We start from the raw sequence: 18,641 nt of genomic DNA on the forward strand, positions 1-18,641 counted from the left end.
ACACAAGAATGCAATCGTTTCCTTGTAAACTCCAGAATAATCTAGACAGACTAAGAATGTTCGCGAAAGTTCTTACGGCAAACTGATAATATTCTTGGATAAGCGATTAAAAATATCCATACAAAAACTACTAATATGCTTGTAGCGTATTTATAGGTGCTCGACAATATATCTATATAGATTCCATTAATTCCTACAACTCTTAAATGAATTCTTAATTTCTCGTACAATACCATCGGCTAAAAATCTTATAACATACTTCACATTACATTACTACTTGTTATAGCACGATAATCAGCGTCGCATCACTTCGACAGCAACACTGAAAAGTCAGATGGAACAAGCGTATCCTTGACAATGTGTGCTGAATATTCGGGTCACATCCTCGATCAGACTTCCTTCACCGGTATAACACGCACACACGAGTATACGCGTCCAAAGAGGAGACACGTAAGGCCGATTAGGCAGGGATATACAAACGTGTTCGGCGAATTATAACGATTTAAAGTAGGACATGTGCATGTATGTCTATCGTATCTCTCTTTGTCCACTCTTGCTCTCTTTCTCTTTCTAACCATTTAGAAATAAGGGAAAACGACCCTTCGCGAACAGGGAAACAGCTGTTGAGCGATGATGAGAAGAGGACGGAGGTCGGGATTCGGAGAATGGCAGAGAAGGCAGATAGACTGAAAAAAGAGGTTACCACCTGGCTTACCTGAAAACCGACGTCGGTATACCTGCCCGAGCATTCTTTTGTGCGGGCCCCGAGGCACGCACCCATTCCCATACGGCCATATTACATCCTATAAAACTACATGGCACAACGTTACTGTCGTGATGCTGAGAAAGATGTTTTAGGAATATATTAGACGGTAGAATGTCCTTGATATCGTGTACGTATATGAAGGTGCTCGTTCTTGCATCGTCGATGTCACTGACTTTCGCGTTCTGTGGGACTTTCGCATAAGGTCGATGCATAGTTGACCCATTCTCCCTCTCGTTAGACTATACACGACTTTGGGTGAGTACTAACTTTATTACACCATAATTTAGAACTGGCAGTCGGATTTTCTTCTAAGGAAGATTAAGCGTTACACGTTAAAAAATTGTTTCCGTTGATGATAAATTCTGATTCTTTGTAGAATATTTCATTGTGAAGATGTAAAATCAAAAGACGTTGGTATAGGTAGGACGAAGTGTCGCGTGCTTGAATAATTCAAGTACGTCTAATGACTAATATATTAAAATGGCATATGGTTCGGTTGCACGCGTGTTTCTACTTTTTCTCGCACAGAACCGCTCGCTTCAAGGATCATTTCGTGCGGCCTCGTTTCCGGCCCGTGTGAAGCCAGATGCAGTTTCTTTCCCGTTAAGTTTGTCGAATCCGAGGAATCGCTGAATTCTCGTGACCGACCCTTCTCAATTTTCTGAATATACACCGAAAATCCGGGCAGATGGCAAATGACCGCGGTGCTCAAACCGTTAATATTATCAGCAGCTCGTAACGAAAAGCGAAATTGGATTTTATGAAAGAACAGCTGACATGCTCGAACCCCTCTTCCATCGTCCAACATGATTTTATCGCGGTTTCGAAATTTTTTTCCCTGCAATTGCGAAAAACTCTTTAAATCTACCAATAACTGCCTGCTGCAGTATACAGAGTAATAACATTGCAAATGTATTGTACAAATGCATGAATTTCTTACGATACAATATTTTAGAACGGTTAGCTTATAACGGAGTATTTATCGTATAATACTGAGTTACTTTTTTTCTTTCTTTACAAAACATTTATTATAAAAACTGGTATGACATAATTTATAACGAACTTAGGACTAGGGATGAGCGAATTAAAATATAGCTAAAAAAATTGTACAACTTATATAGGAATTCCTCGTAAAGCATCTTGTAGCTTTTTTCTTGCAAGAGCAACACGGTCTTCTTGTCTCTTGATGTCTTCGTCAGCTATCGAGACTGCCTAGAACAAAAGAGGAACTAATTTATCGATTTTGCTTTGACAATAGTCACGTTAAAAGTTTGGTTGACACCGTCTCTATTGTCTTTGTCGATATACCCTTTCAAACCTCCAGTACATAATTATTTACATTCCGTAATAGGGTGTTGGGTCGTGTGCTCAACTGTATGTTACACGTAACACGAGTGATTTTAATATACATAGCACCCTATTTGGTATCTAAATATCTATTCTACCTGTACGAGGGGTTGATCGGGATTAAGAAATACCCCGGGATTCTTCTCTAAAGCTGTCTTCGAACCCGTTTGTCCCGTGACTGGTTGAGACGAAACGTGTAACGCAGTTGCAACACTCTGAAGCAACGTTTCTTCTGTAATATATGGACCAACGGGCTTCAAACTTTTTGGTAAGTCCATCGCGTCGAATTCGAAGCCATCTGGATCGCATGCCCTTAAACCTTCCAAACGTTTCTCCCAAAATAACTGTAAAATCAAAAAGATTATTTATGTACAATTAATAATAAGTATTTACATAAGACCATAACATTAATGTATATGAAATAATATAATACTTAACACGCATAAGAATAATCTAATTAAGAAAGCAGGATACATTTGCTTCATGGCGCAAGCAAAATCATAATATACAATTAAATATCGTAATCTCTACAAAACAAATCAAATGCATTATATTTTGAATGATAAAAATCAAAGAACGCATAACAGTGAAGAACTTAATAATCTATACATTACATTAAACACATGTTTGTTATGAATTTAATTTCTATGAAAGGTTCACATAACAAAGGATTTTATAATGATACATGCAATACGTAACTGCTTAAAAACTAGCTGATAATTATGGATGCCTATTTTTTAGACACTTTGTGTAAAACATTGTACATTCATTGGTATAAAAAATCACATAATCATTAATGATTCCATAAGTACATTGAGCAATATGTTACCTGCTTAGGCTTATCTTGGGAGCCGTATTTGCCATCAGTTTTATCGGCTCCTTCCTAAACGAATGATTTGATGATTGAACCATAAGAATTTACAGGGGACATCAAATTCCAATAATTAAATCATACATGACTTTGTACTTTTGTTACAATAATCGTTTGGAATATTACTTTTACATATGAAGGGAATATGATTCAATTATTACTAAATGACGAACTTCTGATAAACAACGTAATGAATGAGGCAAAACAATTTCAAACTTGAGAAATGTTTTTCCTTCGAGTACACATATAAAGGTTAGAAATATAGGCAAGATATGTTATAATACGATTATCGGATGTGTATGTACAGATAAGGAAAAGAAATAACAAATGTTAACCTGTTTTGGTTTTTCTTGATTTCCATGCTTGACGTCCTTCACTTTTCCTTCCTGAGTCTTGTAAATGGTTACTGGTTGTTTGAATATAGATGCAGTTTGCCTTATCGGTGGCACTAACGATGCGTCATTCCTGACCCCGCGACTGGAAGAAACATTCGTGGTGTCATAAACATGCATTACTGAGGTTAGAATTGACGACACTAAATGTTCCTGCATCGATTGTAATCGGTACATCATGAACGTACGATACAAGCATTTATCACTTCCTATATAACATATATGTAACGTAAAGATATAAGTTTCTAAAATGAAAGACGTACCTGTAATAATAAACGTCAACTTTTCCAGTAGACGACAACTGATTTTGGCTTTTTCTCGAGGCTTCTTCCCTAATCGGCCAATTTGTTGGTAGCGCCGATGGATATTTCTTTTTCTCTACTGACATATTCATCTTGCACAAGTGTTTATTTCAACGTACACTCGTACGTTCCCCGAAATTACTTAAATAATTAGCGAGCGAGCGCACGAGCCAGCTACCGGAGGCCATATTGATGCGTTCCGTTAAATTCGAGTAGGTTAGTATAGTTATCAGTTCGAGTAATTACCTACGTGGTGGCGGTACTATCCATGCAGTTATTGAACCTCTTCCCCATAATATTTACTCTGAGCGGCACATCAATTTACACTACATATACAAACTGAACGATTTATTCCATTTTCTTTTATTATAAAACTTTTTGTGGATAACGAAAAGGTAAATCATATGGATACTTTTTCCTAGTATTTTATGCTAATACTAGCGGTCTTAAACACTTAATTTCTGACATGAGATTTAGTTTCTTTATTTTTGTATATTTATACAGGTGAGTTTATATGAGTTTATATATCATAGAATTACGAAATATTTAAATAATAAATTTTCTTTATATTTATAAGTAATAAATCGTTATTTTCTTAACTTTTTTATTATCGGTTTCCTTAAAAATAAATTAGACGTTACGAAAGGAATAATGGAGGGATCAGTGATAATAAAACTTCACACATATGTATATAGATATAGATGATTTAATTGTCGAAAGAAACAATCTTCGCGTAGCTATAGGAACAACATGAACTGTGCTTGGAAAGGATTAACACTTGTCTTTTGTTTTTTCTTGTTCTGGCTGGAAACGCATATTTCTCATCGCTTTCGTACACACGGAGTGCAAATTACGAGCACGGAGACACAATCCAATGAAACGCGGGGCAGAGAGCTGTTTAGTTTTTCTTTTTAAATTGCGGATATCGAATCACGATTTCGCTCTGTTCTTCCTAGTGCATCTGTGTGTATGTGTGTATGCAACTGTATGCGGGTATGCGTAATTAGTCACTGTAAAAGAATATCGATTCTGTACAAGTTAATCCATTAAAGAGATAATTAACTATTGAGTCTTCTTGAGGTATCGTTGTTTCTATTGGTCTATCATCAGAGCTGTGCTCGTCGAAAATCTATCTGTTTTTTATACATCTTTTTCCTTCTACTTTCTCTATGTTTTTTCTATATCTTTTTTTTCATTTTTGCGACGTATAATTTGTATTAATTTTTTTAATTTTTTTATTCTCGCGGCAGTATACAGCGTCGATTCTACGACGATCACAGCGAATGTAAAACGTGTGTTGTCTTCCTGTAACAAAATATAAATCTCCATTATGCATCCCCTGCTTTTACCGTTGAATATCCGAATAATAATTACCTAGTACCCTATCAATTTTATACGCCGTTCTCACAGGCATCGAAGAAATCGTTAACCGCGTGTACGTGGCGCAATTTTATTTTTTTTTTTTTTTTGCTTTTGATATCGCTATCAGTCACAATGTACGTGTGTCTCTCGTTGATCGAGTCGTTAACAAATTAAACCTGTAGGATAGCCGTGTGCGACACTCACAAAGATATTCTCGCATGAATATTTCGTGAAGAAACGTGTCTAACAGCGTAAGTAGCCCACATGATCCTATTCGTGAATACGAGTAATAGCGTTGATGCCTCGTAATGGCAGTAATGTACGCGTTCATGAGAACCTTTTTGAAGTTCATGTTTCATTCTTCTAACGAATCTTAATCTTCATTGTGTACGTTTAAATTTTTTTACGCAAGTGTAAAACTATAATTCCTTCGCGAACGGTACAATAAATAAAGTACATCGTACATAGTTCATCCAATCATAGAGATTCAAAGCCAGTAAAATACAAATAGATCATCACAAGTAGATTAGTAGAATATACAATTCATTATTTGAACAATGATCATATTTTATTTTAACATGTAATAGCACTAAAATTCTTTATAGTAAAACGTAAATAAATTGATTCAATAGATAATTTTCCACAAAAAATCGGTTTGAGATCCAATGCGAACGAGGTACGATGTATCATAAATTTGTGCCCCGTGAAGGATACAGCGATTTCTTTTTGGTACCGATACCAATTACAGTGCGACGGGAAACTCTTGAAACTTTTCTGTTTGTTCTACGCGTGTTTTCTACAGAAAATGAGTGAAGAGATCAAACGTACTGTTGTTTTTCTGTCAGCCTGCTTTCGTGCCTTTCACAATTTCTCACAGTTACCGCAGAACATATAGTTACGAGTGGTAGCTGTAATACCGACATATAGAACAGCAACGAAAGGACGAAAATATTCGTAACTGAACTTTCTATATGAGTACAAATTTCGGGGATACGCTCTTTTTTCCTTTTACACACTCTTCCTTGTAATGGAAATATCTAAGATCGCGTAAGAAACCCAACTTCCTTTACACATCTTAGCACGATCGAAATTACATCATTTCGATATAGACCTACGTTCTCTATCCTCGGATTAAAACGTTCTTGCTTCTACTACATTGTTGTGTGTTCGGTATATTTATGTAAAATTCTGTGACACAACACACACATTCCTACTTTGACCGGTCTACACCCTAGATCGCGGTGTGCTCCGTACGTACAGTTCTTTCTTTCTTTCTCAGGCATCTCAGTTCGTTCTTTCATAGACCACAATAAAGCACGAGGACATCACGCGCGGTGAAAATGCCAATAACATTTCACTTTGCATCTCTCACAGTCGCACGAACTTTCTATCGTAAAATTCTATATTACATTAGTAACATATTACACAAGGGACTTCTCGCCTCGAAGTCGAACACACGGATCACAATCATCCGAGCGAACATTATCACGCATAAAAGTCCCATTCATCATATTTTCTTAGCGTATTTATAACATATGTACTATACAATCTTAAATAGCTAAAACGTTCTGCCACCTTTATATATATATATATATTTATATCTATATAATGTAACTTCAGTTCGGCTCGCAGCTTCTTCTGGTCTTTCTCTTTCTCTCTCTCTCTCATATAACACGGAAGCCGCTGCGCGTGATTCAAATTTAACAAATATAACACACGCTAACGTATCATTCGTCGATTCACAAAAGAACTGTCTTTTTCTCATAATACACTTTGCAGAGTAACATATGCACACCCTTATCTTCTTAGTCTTTTCGTGCAATTCTTGAAATAGGCTTCTTCCAATTTTTCTTGTCTTTAAGTTTGTTTCCCCTACGCACGGACGTTATGAAACCGTAACACATTTGACGATGTTCAGTATCTTTAAATGTATCGCCCAGTCAACTGTTCAATATATCACTTCATATACAGTTGCTTTCTTATCACCCGATCCAGTCACGATATACTTGTCGTCCGTAGAAATATCGCAACTGAGCACCGATGAGGACTCCTTCGACTGTAACATCAAATTATTTTATTATTAGGAGAAATTGGAAATTATTTTATTATTATTAGATCTCGATTATATGCATATAATAACAGTATGCGAATTATACTGCAATTGATTGGAGACGACTTAAGTCAACAAAGAGGAAAATCTATCGGTCTGCTTTTTAAATTTGTCATAATTTATATATAGTACAGGCTACGATATAACGAGGTCGTAAAATACTGATACGTAAGTACTTGAGGCTCTGGATATATGAAGAAGTTTCTAATACATCATAATATATTATATTCTTTTTCATTTTCCGGTTTGTTGATATAGCAATCAATATCTACAACAAATCTGCAAACGTCGTTGGTCATAACTTTTCGTTTATTTTATTGTGCGAAATTTATTGTTCGAAAAATCAGAATATATGATTGAAATTTAATTAAATTCAATCAACTACCCCATCATAACGTGCCCTGTATCACATCCAGTGGAATAGAGAAGGATTTTCAAGTTTTACCTGGAATATCGAGGCACCGTATGGTGTACGCCACGCGTTCAGTAAATTGTCCTTGCCAGTTGAGACGAACCACTTGCCGCAGGTAGCGAAACGTAAAGAAAGTACACAAGACTCGTGTAAATGTAGCTGATATTTGTCCGGTTTCGTGGCGTGTAAGACTTCAACATTTGAATTCTCCATTCCTACTGCCAACCATTCGCCGGTGGGACAGTAACCAAGTGAGAATATCTGCGAGGTAAAATCGTGTTGTTGAAGTTGTCTGCCTTCCCGAAGATCCCACGAGCGCACGGTATTATCTAATCCTCCGGTCCAGAGTTTCGAACCATCCGCGGAGATATCGATGCAGGATGCACCATCCGTGTGACCTTGGAATTGTCTGAGCAAAGACTGGTTCTGTATATCCCAGACAGCGATGTTACCATCGCTGCAACAACTGAAGCAGACTTTCGAATCCGGCGAAATTGCCAAAGCATAACACGCTGGCGCATTTGACGTCAATTCAGCTTTGATCCTTGGCGTTGGACTCGCCAGATCCCAGATGCTCAGGTTGCTTGCTTCACCACCTACGATGAGTGTCCTTCCATCTGGTAGTAGTTTCACTGATCTGTTTGTCAAAAGAGAAAGCGGTATCAGTTTACGGAATGGAATAATTAAAGCTGTTTATTTTTTACATTGGATATTTATTATTTAAACTGTTTATTAATCATTATTTAATATTTATTATTTGATTTGTTTAATATATTAAACGCCATGTAGGTCATCGAAATCCGACGAATTTCTGTTCAAGCTGTTCATGTTTCTGTGCGTATAAAATAAACAATGCTACATACATACAGTTTAAATGGAATATCGGTGAAAAGCAGCGCGATACGTAGTGTTTATATTTTAAGTACATTTGAAATATACATCATGGAAATTATCTGAAGGCAAAGATTGCAAAATAAATATTAACATTCATCTATTTATACGACCCAACGATTACCAATTCAATTTTTCATGAATAAGTTATCATGCTCGTATACATTTCTATTATATCTTTGTTTCTAATTCTAGCTTCTAACACGTTAAATAAATACAGTAGCAAGCAGTAAGCTTAAGAATGAAAATAATCACACGTTACGTCAATCGAAATTAATGTAATTAATTAACGATGTCTATCGCTAGCACAGAACACAGTTGCAAATTTGTTAAGAGCAATCCTCGATACGTCGAATTGCAAAGCAATTAACGCTCAAAGTCAAGATAAGATGCTGTCTCGTCGTTTCAAACTATCTAAGTGACTGAACTAGCGTGTTTCTCGAAAGGTCGAAATTACACATATCGCGATTCGGTAAACGAGACCGCAATGACGTTCGTAGAGGCGGAAGGGCAGACGCTAATCAGAATTTATTCAGCGGCGAATCTCGCGTTTGCCAGACAGCGTGGAAAGTTAATACGACGTTGTGCGAACGTAACGTTTAACCAACCTGATGTAGTTGTCTCGTTGCAGGCAATCAAGCTGCGAAACGTGTTTCGCGCTACCGCTGCCGCCCTGATTGATGTCCCAGACCTTGACGCATCCTTTGCCACCGGTGTAAACGTATTTAGTCGGATTCGAGATCGTTACCGCGCACACCACCTCGCCGTGTGTCAGGGTATTTATCTGGCGTGCATGACGCGGTATTCCTTGTCCAATTAGAGCATCGTGAGGGAACGGAACCGGCTGCATCTGGCCTTCACTCGATACGTGGAAACTGTACGCACTGTAAGACAAAGGAATTTTACGCTCGTTATTCCTCGTAATTGCGGTACTTGGGATTTTCTTGATGGACGAACTCTGTGATTTTCAATGACTCTGTTTGCTTCTCTAGTTATATGTGATTGAAGCTATGATTAATGGCGCTGATGGATGAATCATGTAGACGGTTAGATCGATAGAAGATGTGGATTATTTAATAATTGCTAATTGCGTAGGTCGTAGGTAATTGGTGTGCAGAAAATATAGTACGGTGATTATTTAATAACCGCTGGTTGCACAGTTGATACGAAGGAAATACTGTACGATTAGGTAAGATTGAATATTGTCTATTAAGTCAAGATTATTCATTCGTCAGTATCCATTTTCAAATCTTTGACTAAATCTTTACTCTTATTATTAGTTTAAATATACACTTTCATCCATAAGTCACGGATCGGTAATTTTAAAAACAAGCTACAATAAAATATGTATAAATAATATACGACAGTTAATAACTTCATTTTGCAATTACAACATGAATTTGTACGTACTTTAAGTGTACTGAGCAAGCGTACCATAACTTATAGAGAATAGTGTAAATACTTTCTCTTTGAAATTTATCGGTGGAAATGAACGTGTTAGAGTCCTGAAGGAAGAAATTCATCAAGGCCGGAGAAAAGCACTTACGGTTTGCCACCGGGTACACCAAGAGGTCCAAGAGGTGCCCTCATGCTTCCGTGAGGATCGTAGAGTTGCTGAAGAGGCGGTCTTGCGGGATATCCATTCAGGGCCGAAGGATAACCCAGCACGTCCACATGAGGTCCTGCGGGTGGATGATGTGGCGGCGGATAGTGTGGCGGATAAGGGCCGACCGCCGAAGCCGAGACCAGTGGTTTGCTGGAACTCGATGGTTTTAGACCACCGGAGCCGGAGCTGCTACCACCTGTCGACCATACATTTATCGTCAGACTTGCCAAGTATTTTCCATCAACTTGATTGATACGAAAATTCTGAATGCTAGCAAATTAATGCAAACGAGAACGAAAATTATCGCATTTATATGAAACTCACAGAATTATTTGGGAATTTTTGAAAGCAACGAAATTAATAGTAACGAAACGTTCGAACACCAGCGATAAAGAGATTAACACATTATTCTTACGAACGATTTTATTGTTACAAAACATATCTTTAAGAAAAAGCGAAAATACTTTAGACAATCGTAACAACAATAACGAAGAAGAATTCCTGAACATAGTATTATTACTACAACACCATAATGAATGAGATTTTTACATTGATCTTCTCATTACATATTATCATACTCATAATCATTTCAAATTATATATACGCTTGGAAATTATCAGAAAAATAATATAATAAAACAAAAAAATTGATAACAAACCCGCAGACGTGGGTGTGACAGGTTTCGAGATCGGTGTGGTGGGTTTTTCTCGATCCTCCATCTTCTTAGCCGAAGGTGTGCTCGCGTTGCTGCTGGTACCACTCCTCGGCGACGGTGGTGGCACTTCTTTCTTAACCTGGCTGCTCAAAGGCACCGAAGATGGACCGAGTTTGTCAAGGCCATTCTCCCTAGGAGACGCTGCGCCATTCGCTGTCGGGCTCGTTGGCCCTTCGCTGGCATCGTCTACCACTAAGTCCTGGTCGCTCTTTTCACCATCGCTTTGCTATCGGGGAAAACGTGTACGGCTTTAATAAGGTATACTATTGGTCAAAGAGCATGGAGAACCATCCTAGATACCTACATGGCCTATGTCTTTATCTTGCTCCTTTTTCATCTTCTTCAATGGCAGGTGATCGTGATGCTGGGGATCGGGTGATCGTGGCCTACTGTATTTTTCGCGTTCCGCTGGCGATATCGAACTTCTCTGGAACAATGTAAGCAAAGAATACATTAAGAGGACCAGACAAACGCATGAAACGGAATTTTATTCTACTATTAACAAGTGAAGATAACGTTTACACCTGAGAACTTGAAATGACTTTGATCGTTAATCTCGTGTCTTTGATACTGCCATAATCTTCAAGACACTCTGATTACCATTGTCAGGACCTCGACGACCCGCGTGATTTTTGAATAATCTCAACAAGAAATAACGGTACCTTGTTAATTCTTTATAATTAACGTATTAATTAGTATAGTACTTCAAAATTTGTTTAGGCTTGTACTAATCATATCACAAGTACATCTTGTGTGCGATATTTATTAAATATAAAATTGAGAACTTCTTTGCTAACAAATGAAGAACAGTCATCGCCAACAGTCAATTTTTAGATCGCTCTAAGATTACTATTTTGTTAATCCGCGCGTCAGATTTATCATAAATACAACTTGTATTGCCACTCCAATATCTGAAACCAATTCCTGTAACTCAAACACAGCAGGGGTAAATATTTTCCCGTACACTTTTATCGAATCCATCAAATCGTCTCTGTGATATCATCAATCGTTTATCAGAGACCGCAAATATTGCGGTATAAAAGATACGCTGTCATGTTAGATATCCATCGGAACGCGCATCTGCCGGAAGACGTTCTTTCCCGGAGAAGAGCAACCAGGGTGAAGGAAGCCGTAAAACGAGCGTCAAGATCTATCACGAGAAGTCATTCCAGGATTGTATACAATTCGCCTCCAAATCTCATCAATTTCGTTGAAGATTTTGACAGACGGACATTCTTCGTTTTGGCAGAAAGATTACGAAAAGCTTAAATCGTTTCCTCTGTCTCACGATTAAATAAAATATTTGCCCGTCGATGCACCGAGAGGCAATTGAATTACGCGCCTCTGCCTCCATCAATTTCTTGCTTCGTCGTCGTGAAGAAGCAATAGAGAAAATAATACAGAAAGATCATCGACACGGCTAAAACGGTGTTAGCCGTGAAAATGTAGACGAAAAATTTTTATTTGTCTCGTAGATGGTTCGTGAAAAGTCCATATTCCTTTCTTTGTTCTACTTAGAATTTCTGGTTAATATAATTTTGGATTCGTCGGTGCTTGCAAGATATTTTGATACTGATAAGAATGGATTTTTCTGATATACTTCTGTAACGTGTTACGAACATTAACTGCAGTTAATTGATTAATCGAGTAGTAAATATAATATGATTAATTCAACGTTTTTGAAATGTTAGGTGATCTTAATGAATACAAGTTTGAGTTAAGTATAGTAAAATTGACAATAAATAAAAAACAATGTACAGTAATAATACTCGATAACGTGAGAAAATTGGATTATTTAACAGGTAACATGTACTCACAACCATTGCTTCAAAATCGTCTTTAACGATCAATTTTAATTCTAGATAAATTATACACTTATCAAATACCATCATTTCGAGCAATAATGTCACCTGAACGGTATTCTCCATTAAAATAATTATTTACATTTTTTCCTCAAACAAAACGAAATTATTTCTACCAAAGCAATGATCAAGAACAATTACAATAATTAAACGATTAAAACAGTTTAGTTGAAGTTCAAAAAAAAATTAGAAAAATTTCTTTTCTTTCTTAAAGTATCCACGAAAACAATCCTCATGGTGACATTTTTCAACTACCCAACTTCACCGATAAGAAGTCGAACAAAGAATGCGATTTAGATAAATTCACGCTTCTCCCTGATCCACTATTGCGTGCCTATTAATTCTCAAACCTATCTTCTCCCTCTGTTCGACATTTCTCCCCTACAGAATAGAGACGATAACAGTCTAGAGGGTTGCGCGTGAATGCGCGCCGAAAATGTCTTTGTGAAACGGAGACGCCAATACCATCGAGAGATACGAAGGTCCCGAAAGGCGTCGAAGATATTATCGACAGGAAGTTTTACGAGCGACAGTTTTGTCGTCGATACGGCGACGTCTCTCTTTACCGTCCCTCTTCATCCACGTAAGCGACCGTGAGCCTTTTTCCCCTGATAACTTTTCTGTCCCCATCCGGAGCAACACCGTAAACTACCCTCTCTCGCGGCCTCTCTCGACCCCGAAGTAAATCTCCTCTTCTCAATTACCCTTCGTCTCTCATCCACTGCCACCTCTGGCTCGGTCCATTACCCCGACGCCCCGGTATCATCCTTTCCGAGCATCGGCCGCGTCCATAGGACTCGTGCGTTGCCTAAAAGGAAATGAAATAGGGCGACTCTGCAGTGATTTAGGAAGCCACTAGATGGCTGCTTCTTCTTCAAGGGACTCGCTTGTGGTTGACTTTACGAGGGGAATGCAGAGAATGATTAAATTCAACGGAAGGGGATAATTAAATTTACACGGGCTGATAATTGTATTGGTAAGTTATTATTGTCGAGTAGGATGAAATTTGCTTTGTGGATCTTTGATATTATAAAGTTATACGTTTAATATGTGGAATGGGGAGAAATAATTAAATTTGGCCAGTGTGATAATTATTGAAAGGTTATTATTATTGAGTAGGACGAGGTGTTTTTGGAATTTGTTACGCGAACCTTTGCAATTATGTATATTATACTGGTAGCAGGAAGTAATTAAATTTGTTCGGTATAATCGACTATCGATTAGGATAAAATGTTTTTGATATCTGCTTTGTGCATCTTTGATGTTATCAAAGTTATACGTTTAATGTTTGAAGTGGGAAGAAATAATTAAATCCGTGCAATGTGATAATAGGTCATTAATATCGAGTTAGATAGAATTAGCTATGTAGATCTTTGTAATTAGGAACGTACACCTATGTTTAATACACCTAAACAAATAGAATGCACGGCACAGTAACGAGCAATATGTCCATAGATTGATCGGAAGCTTCTGGTGCCTTATATAAATTCTGCAAATTCGTTTAAATTTCAATTGGGGAAAAAAATTCCAGGTAAGCAGATACGAGCGGCGTTTCTCAGATAATATCGGGACGAATAAAAGGCGTGTTTCTGGCACACGGCGAAGACAATCGGGGTGACATCGAAAAATTCAGCTTGACGAAGCTTCCAGCCGGAGACTAGTCGGTTCACTCGATAAAAAGGGGCGAAGGCTGAGTGGCCATGCGAAAGAGAACGAATTCCCTGGAAAGATGCAAGAAAACACGCACACGGCCGCGTTCGAACGACGTCTCAAAGGAAGGAATCCCCAGAGGAGCCGTATTATGTGCTTCTCGCTCGACTTTTCTAGAACGAAAGCAGCTAAAGTGGGATCCATTTCCACTCTCGCAGGGCAAAACGAGATACCGTACCTCTCCTCGTTACCACGTAATGGTCAGTCACTATTTATCCGGCCAGGAGCCAGGAGAGTCGGTCCGGTTACAACTGTCGCGTTCCTAGAAAGGAAAGCGTTCGTCGAGAGACAAGAGCTGTGTATATGTCTCTCGGCTCGTTCCTTTTCCTGGATAAATCGACGGTAGAAGAAAATATACACACACAGAGCGTAGAGAAGAAAAGGAGACTTCGACTGCTTGGATATTTCCAAGAACGATCCTTGCTATTCTTTCTCGAAGGAAGAAGAACGGAAGAGATATTGCGAGAAGAATACAGAGAGGCGAGGCATTATCATAAAAATGCGAGGAATCTCGAAGATCTTGGATTTATGTCGGAACGGAGATGGTTAGCTCGAGATAAGTTTCGTAGAATTGGGAGTAACAGTCCTCACGCGGATAAAGGAACCCCTGTATGAATCGTTGTAGCCCAAGTTTCGACGTGTCATAGAATTTTTATGTGGCTGTTGGCCTTTTTTCGCGAACAACTGGTTCGCCTCTATCTCGGAAAATCGACTATGTACACTTTTGCCTTCTAGACATGGTGAAACGATGTTCCGAACGTACGTCGATCGTTTCGTGTAACAGGTCTAGCAATGGATGTTTGAGTCTTTTCCGTTATTTACATTTGATACGTGTTTTTCTTTCTACTTATGCTTCGTCGAAAGCACGCAAGGTAGACGTGCGAATGCCGGCTTCGGTTACCAGACACATCGTGTACACGTTTCACCCGGAGCCACTTTTTCCCTTGCACAATACGTTCGATTCCCGGCGGTGTATTCAGCGGCCTTATCTACTCCGGTGCAAACGCATCGTTTTCCTTCTCGCCATTGAAATACCGAAAGCACTCGATGCTCTGTCACGAGAGAAGCTTCCTCTCTCCCTGCTATTTCTCACCTCCTGCCACGTACCGTCCTCGCGCGCCGAATACACGGTATTCTCCGGTGCGAGAGTGTACGTGTGTACACGGAGCAGCAGTCCAACCTTCATTCGCGTAAGTTTACTTACACCTAGCCCGTCGGGATCGTACGGCGGCAGCAGCCTTTCCGGTAAAGAGGGTTCGCGCCACGATCAATATGGGGGGCCGCGTACCTCTCAAAGGGGTGGCCTGAAAAGGAGTGAGAAGCGGAAAGACGTGGGGGAAAGGGCCGTTGGGTACACCGTAGATATATAGACTTTGTAGTGTTAGGGACGACTTGGTCTGCTGGCAGGCAACTTGGCAAGCAGCAGCCAACAGCAGAACCAGGAGCCAGGCACCGAGAAGGTGCAACCAGAGAGACAGGGACGATGTGGTGGCAGTTGCTAGAAGAGAAACAGAGAGAGCGAGTGTCGACAAGGGAAGGGAAAGAGGAAGTTCGGTGGTGTGCGTGGTATTGGGGTTGGTGGTCGGGGCTATGAAGGTGGTAAGTGAGTGAGCGACTCCTTCACCACGGCGCCTCGTCTCAACCCAACTACCGTCACCCATACCACCGAACCAGTCCCCGACCTTACGGATATATCCCAAGCCACCGACTACCTCATCCTCCCACGCTTGTGCTCCTTCCTTCCTCCTTCCTTTCTACCCTCCCTCTACTCGGCAAGTAGTCTCCTTACTACTCACCCTACCGGTATTCCACCTCAACCAACCCACGCTGCCTGTTTCCCTATTCCTCACTCCACCCTCGTCGTAGCCAGGACCCCGAGAGAGGAGGTTACGAACCGGAGTCGCGTCTCCCAAGACCCCGCAAACCCCAGTTGGTACAAGATTGCACCCAGAGGTTCTCAACCCGACACAAGAACGAGGATCGTTGGATTCGGGAAGCGACTCGTGGTTATCGGCGTCGAAGAGTATACGCGGATCAAACGCTTTTTGGCGAATGACGACACGATCGTCGAATCGAATTATCGAGAGTCGTTGTATCGAAGGTAAATCTAGCATGTGAAACCTTAACTGCGGAGTACGTAGTTATCTGTGAGAGAAGTGTGAGGCTTTTATTTTATCTAGCGAGAAAGTTTAGGAGCTCCTTAGGAAGTAAGGAAGTTCCATCACATTGATTCTTATCGTATAGTTGAATAAATAAAATGATCGAGCAGTTCAAGCTTTCGTACCCATTAACATAATTTCCGAAGTATCTATTTTAATTGCGGAATTGCATATACATTTAGCCACTGAACGAATCAAATCTTCTCTAAATTTCAATTTCGACTTCGAAAATAGAAATTATTCGAAGGGTAGTCACTTTATGCGCTAAACAATTTTTGATTCATTAAGAATCAGCAAGCTGACTTTGATATTCTCGTCAGTACCATCGGTCCAATATTTTAAGGAACAACTACCAAGAATAACTCCAGCGAAAAATATCCCGATACAAGATTTCAATCATCTGAAAACCCGATCAGTCGTGATACAAGCTATTTTTCACCTTCGAACGTTCATTAATTTACTTATCGAAATCACGGTGAGCAATACGGATGAAGGAGATTCATCGAGAAGTTGACGCGCAGGTGTAATTTCGCCGGTTCCTGTGATTACATTGGACGGCGACCTCACTCGAGGATGCATGGAATTTTTAATGGCCCCGCCGGGAATACCTGGAACCGATTTCTGGAATCAACCACGTGTCACTGGGTCACCGCGTGCATCCATCATCGCCGCAATTAGTGAACGCGCGCACTTTTATTTCCGCCTGTGCTGTTCCATCCAAATGCTCGCTTCCGCTCTTTCTCGTTCGAGTCGAATCTGTTTTTCCACCCGTGCGCCCCTCTCTCTTTCTTCTTCCCTTTCCTCGTTTTCATGCTGCACTTCTTTTCTTCCTTTTTCCAACAACGTTTCGACCGTGAGAATCGTGCACCTGATAGGAGGAAAATGAGAAGCGAACCGCGCGATCGTTTTCCACTTTGTTGAAGCGAAAGAATCGCGCGTCGGCGGCGGTTTGAGAAATTTCATTTCGAGGCTGTGATTGCGCCGTTAGAAATATGGTGCCGGACGAATATTACGTGACCGGTTACGCTCCTTCGTTTTTCCGGAGAAGGAGAGCGTGCAACTCTGGAGATTTTTATTTCTCAGCAAGTATTACATCGTCTTTCTGTATTAGCAATTTTTAATGGGTTATTTTTTTATCATTTGATAAAGCTACGTTAGGTTTTATTTATCTATTTTCTTAATTAGCATATTATGTTTAATAGACACAAACTATGAAAATTTAAGATCGCAACGCGTGTAGTTTATACATTTTTTTCAAAATAGATAAACATTAATTCGGTTTATTTCTACCTTTTAGATTTCAACGATGATTCTCAAAGTTCCGTGAAAATCTTGATTACAAAACTTCGATCAAATTTTAAATTACATATATTCTTCGATTTGCAAATTTGGAGAGTTAGCTTATAAAAGAAAAGAGACGATAGAAAACGAGGGAAAGAATACTTTTGTAATCTCGTATCAAACTTTTAAAGAGAAAGATAAACTCAACGATAATCTTATGAAAAGACTTGATAGAATAAGATAGGAACGGAAATGATTAGTGTGAAAATAAAAACGTATTTCTTTTTAATTGTATCAAGTTGATTGCTCGCTATATACGCTGTTTTTAAGGTTGAAATTAGTTGCGAAACATTTTCGTAAGCTTCCCAAAGTCGACGCAAGTAAAAGTGCTTCCCTAAGAGGATTCAAAATTGCCCGATGCGCCTAAGTAGTTGCGAACATTTATTAGTCAGACAGCCGCTGTTTGACCAGTGGTACGCTCGAACTACGTTCGCTTACAGCGAGTAATTAATCGTTGGAAACAGTTCGCTCCTTTCCAACGTTCTATTTAGGAAATATACTCACGTTGAACAATTAACGATTACCACGATGTTTCTGAAATTTATCGAGATAAACAATTTTCAAATAAGATTCTACAATATACATATACATATATATAGAAGATGAAATACCAACTTCTTTTTTATTTTAATTAAACGAATTCTATTAACCTGTTTTATTAAAATTTTCGCTTCCATCAGTTGATTAAAATTAATAATATCTCTGTATGAAATATTTTTCGATAAATCATTATCAAGCTGTTCGTTTTATCAAAACAACTGTTTTAATTAAATCAATCTTACCGATCTATTACGT

General features: G+C 39.1%; 2 protein-coding genes across 7 annotated transcripts in view; both read right to left on the minus strand.

The window, feature by feature from the left end:
- Window positions 1-1,763: 1,763 nt before the first annotated feature.
- Window positions 1,764-3,902, minus strand: LOC126915749 (methyl-CpG-binding domain protein 2). Of its 3 annotated transcripts, none has more exons than XM_050720721.1 (5): window positions 3,640-3,902; window positions 3,320-3,461; window positions 2,943-2,996; window positions 2,245-2,457; window positions 1,764-1,978 (listed from the first exon to the last, which is right to left on the minus strand). In XM_050720721.1, the coding sequence occupies exons 1-5, from the start codon at window positions 3,768-3,770 to the stop codon at window positions 1,880-1,882; spliced, it is 639 nt and encodes a 212-aa protein (XP_050576678.1). In that variant the 5' UTR covers window positions 3,771-3,902; the 3' UTR covers window positions 1,764-1,879. The 3 variants fall into 3 exon arrangements, with proteins under 3 accessions (XP_050576678.1, XP_050576677.1, XP_050576679.1); XM_050720720.1 differs by having other exon boundaries at window positions 2,212-2,457; window positions 3,640-3,900; XM_050720722.1 differs by lacking the exon at window positions 2,943-2,996 and having other exon boundaries at window positions 2,212-2,457; window positions 3,640-3,898.
- A 464-nt stretch (window positions 3,903-4,366) lies between these two features.
- Window positions 4,367-18,641, minus strand: part of LOC126915740 (protein groucho-like) — a 153,519-nt gene continuing 139,244 nt past the window's right edge. For 3 of the 4 annotated variants that reach the window (XM_050720700.1, XM_050720702.1, XM_050720703.1), the window contains 6 exons: window positions 11,079-11,201; window positions 10,718-11,000; window positions 10,000-10,255; window positions 9,062-9,337; window positions 7,596-8,199; window positions 4,367-7,096 (listed from right to left, as the gene is read on the minus strand). In XM_050720700.1, coding sequence (XP_050576657.1) covers window positions 6,989-7,096; window positions 7,596-8,199; window positions 9,062-9,337; window positions 10,000-10,255; window positions 10,718-11,000; window positions 11,079-11,201 — 1,650 coding nt within the window. In that variant the 3' untranslated portion in view covers window positions 4,367-6,988. The remainder of the gene's footprint in view (window positions 7,097-7,595; window positions 8,200-9,061; window positions 9,338-9,999; window positions 10,256-10,717; window positions 11,001-11,078; window positions 11,202-18,641) is intronic. The other variant, XM_050720701.1, reaches the window with a different exon arrangement.

Source organism: Bombus affinis, chromosome 4 (assembly GCF_024516045.1).
Source record: "Bombus affinis isolate iyBomAffi1 chromosome 4, iyBomAffi1.2, whole genome shotgun sequence".
Classification (NCBI taxonomy): Eukaryota; Metazoa; Arthropoda; class Insecta; order Hymenoptera; family Apidae; genus Bombus; species Bombus affinis.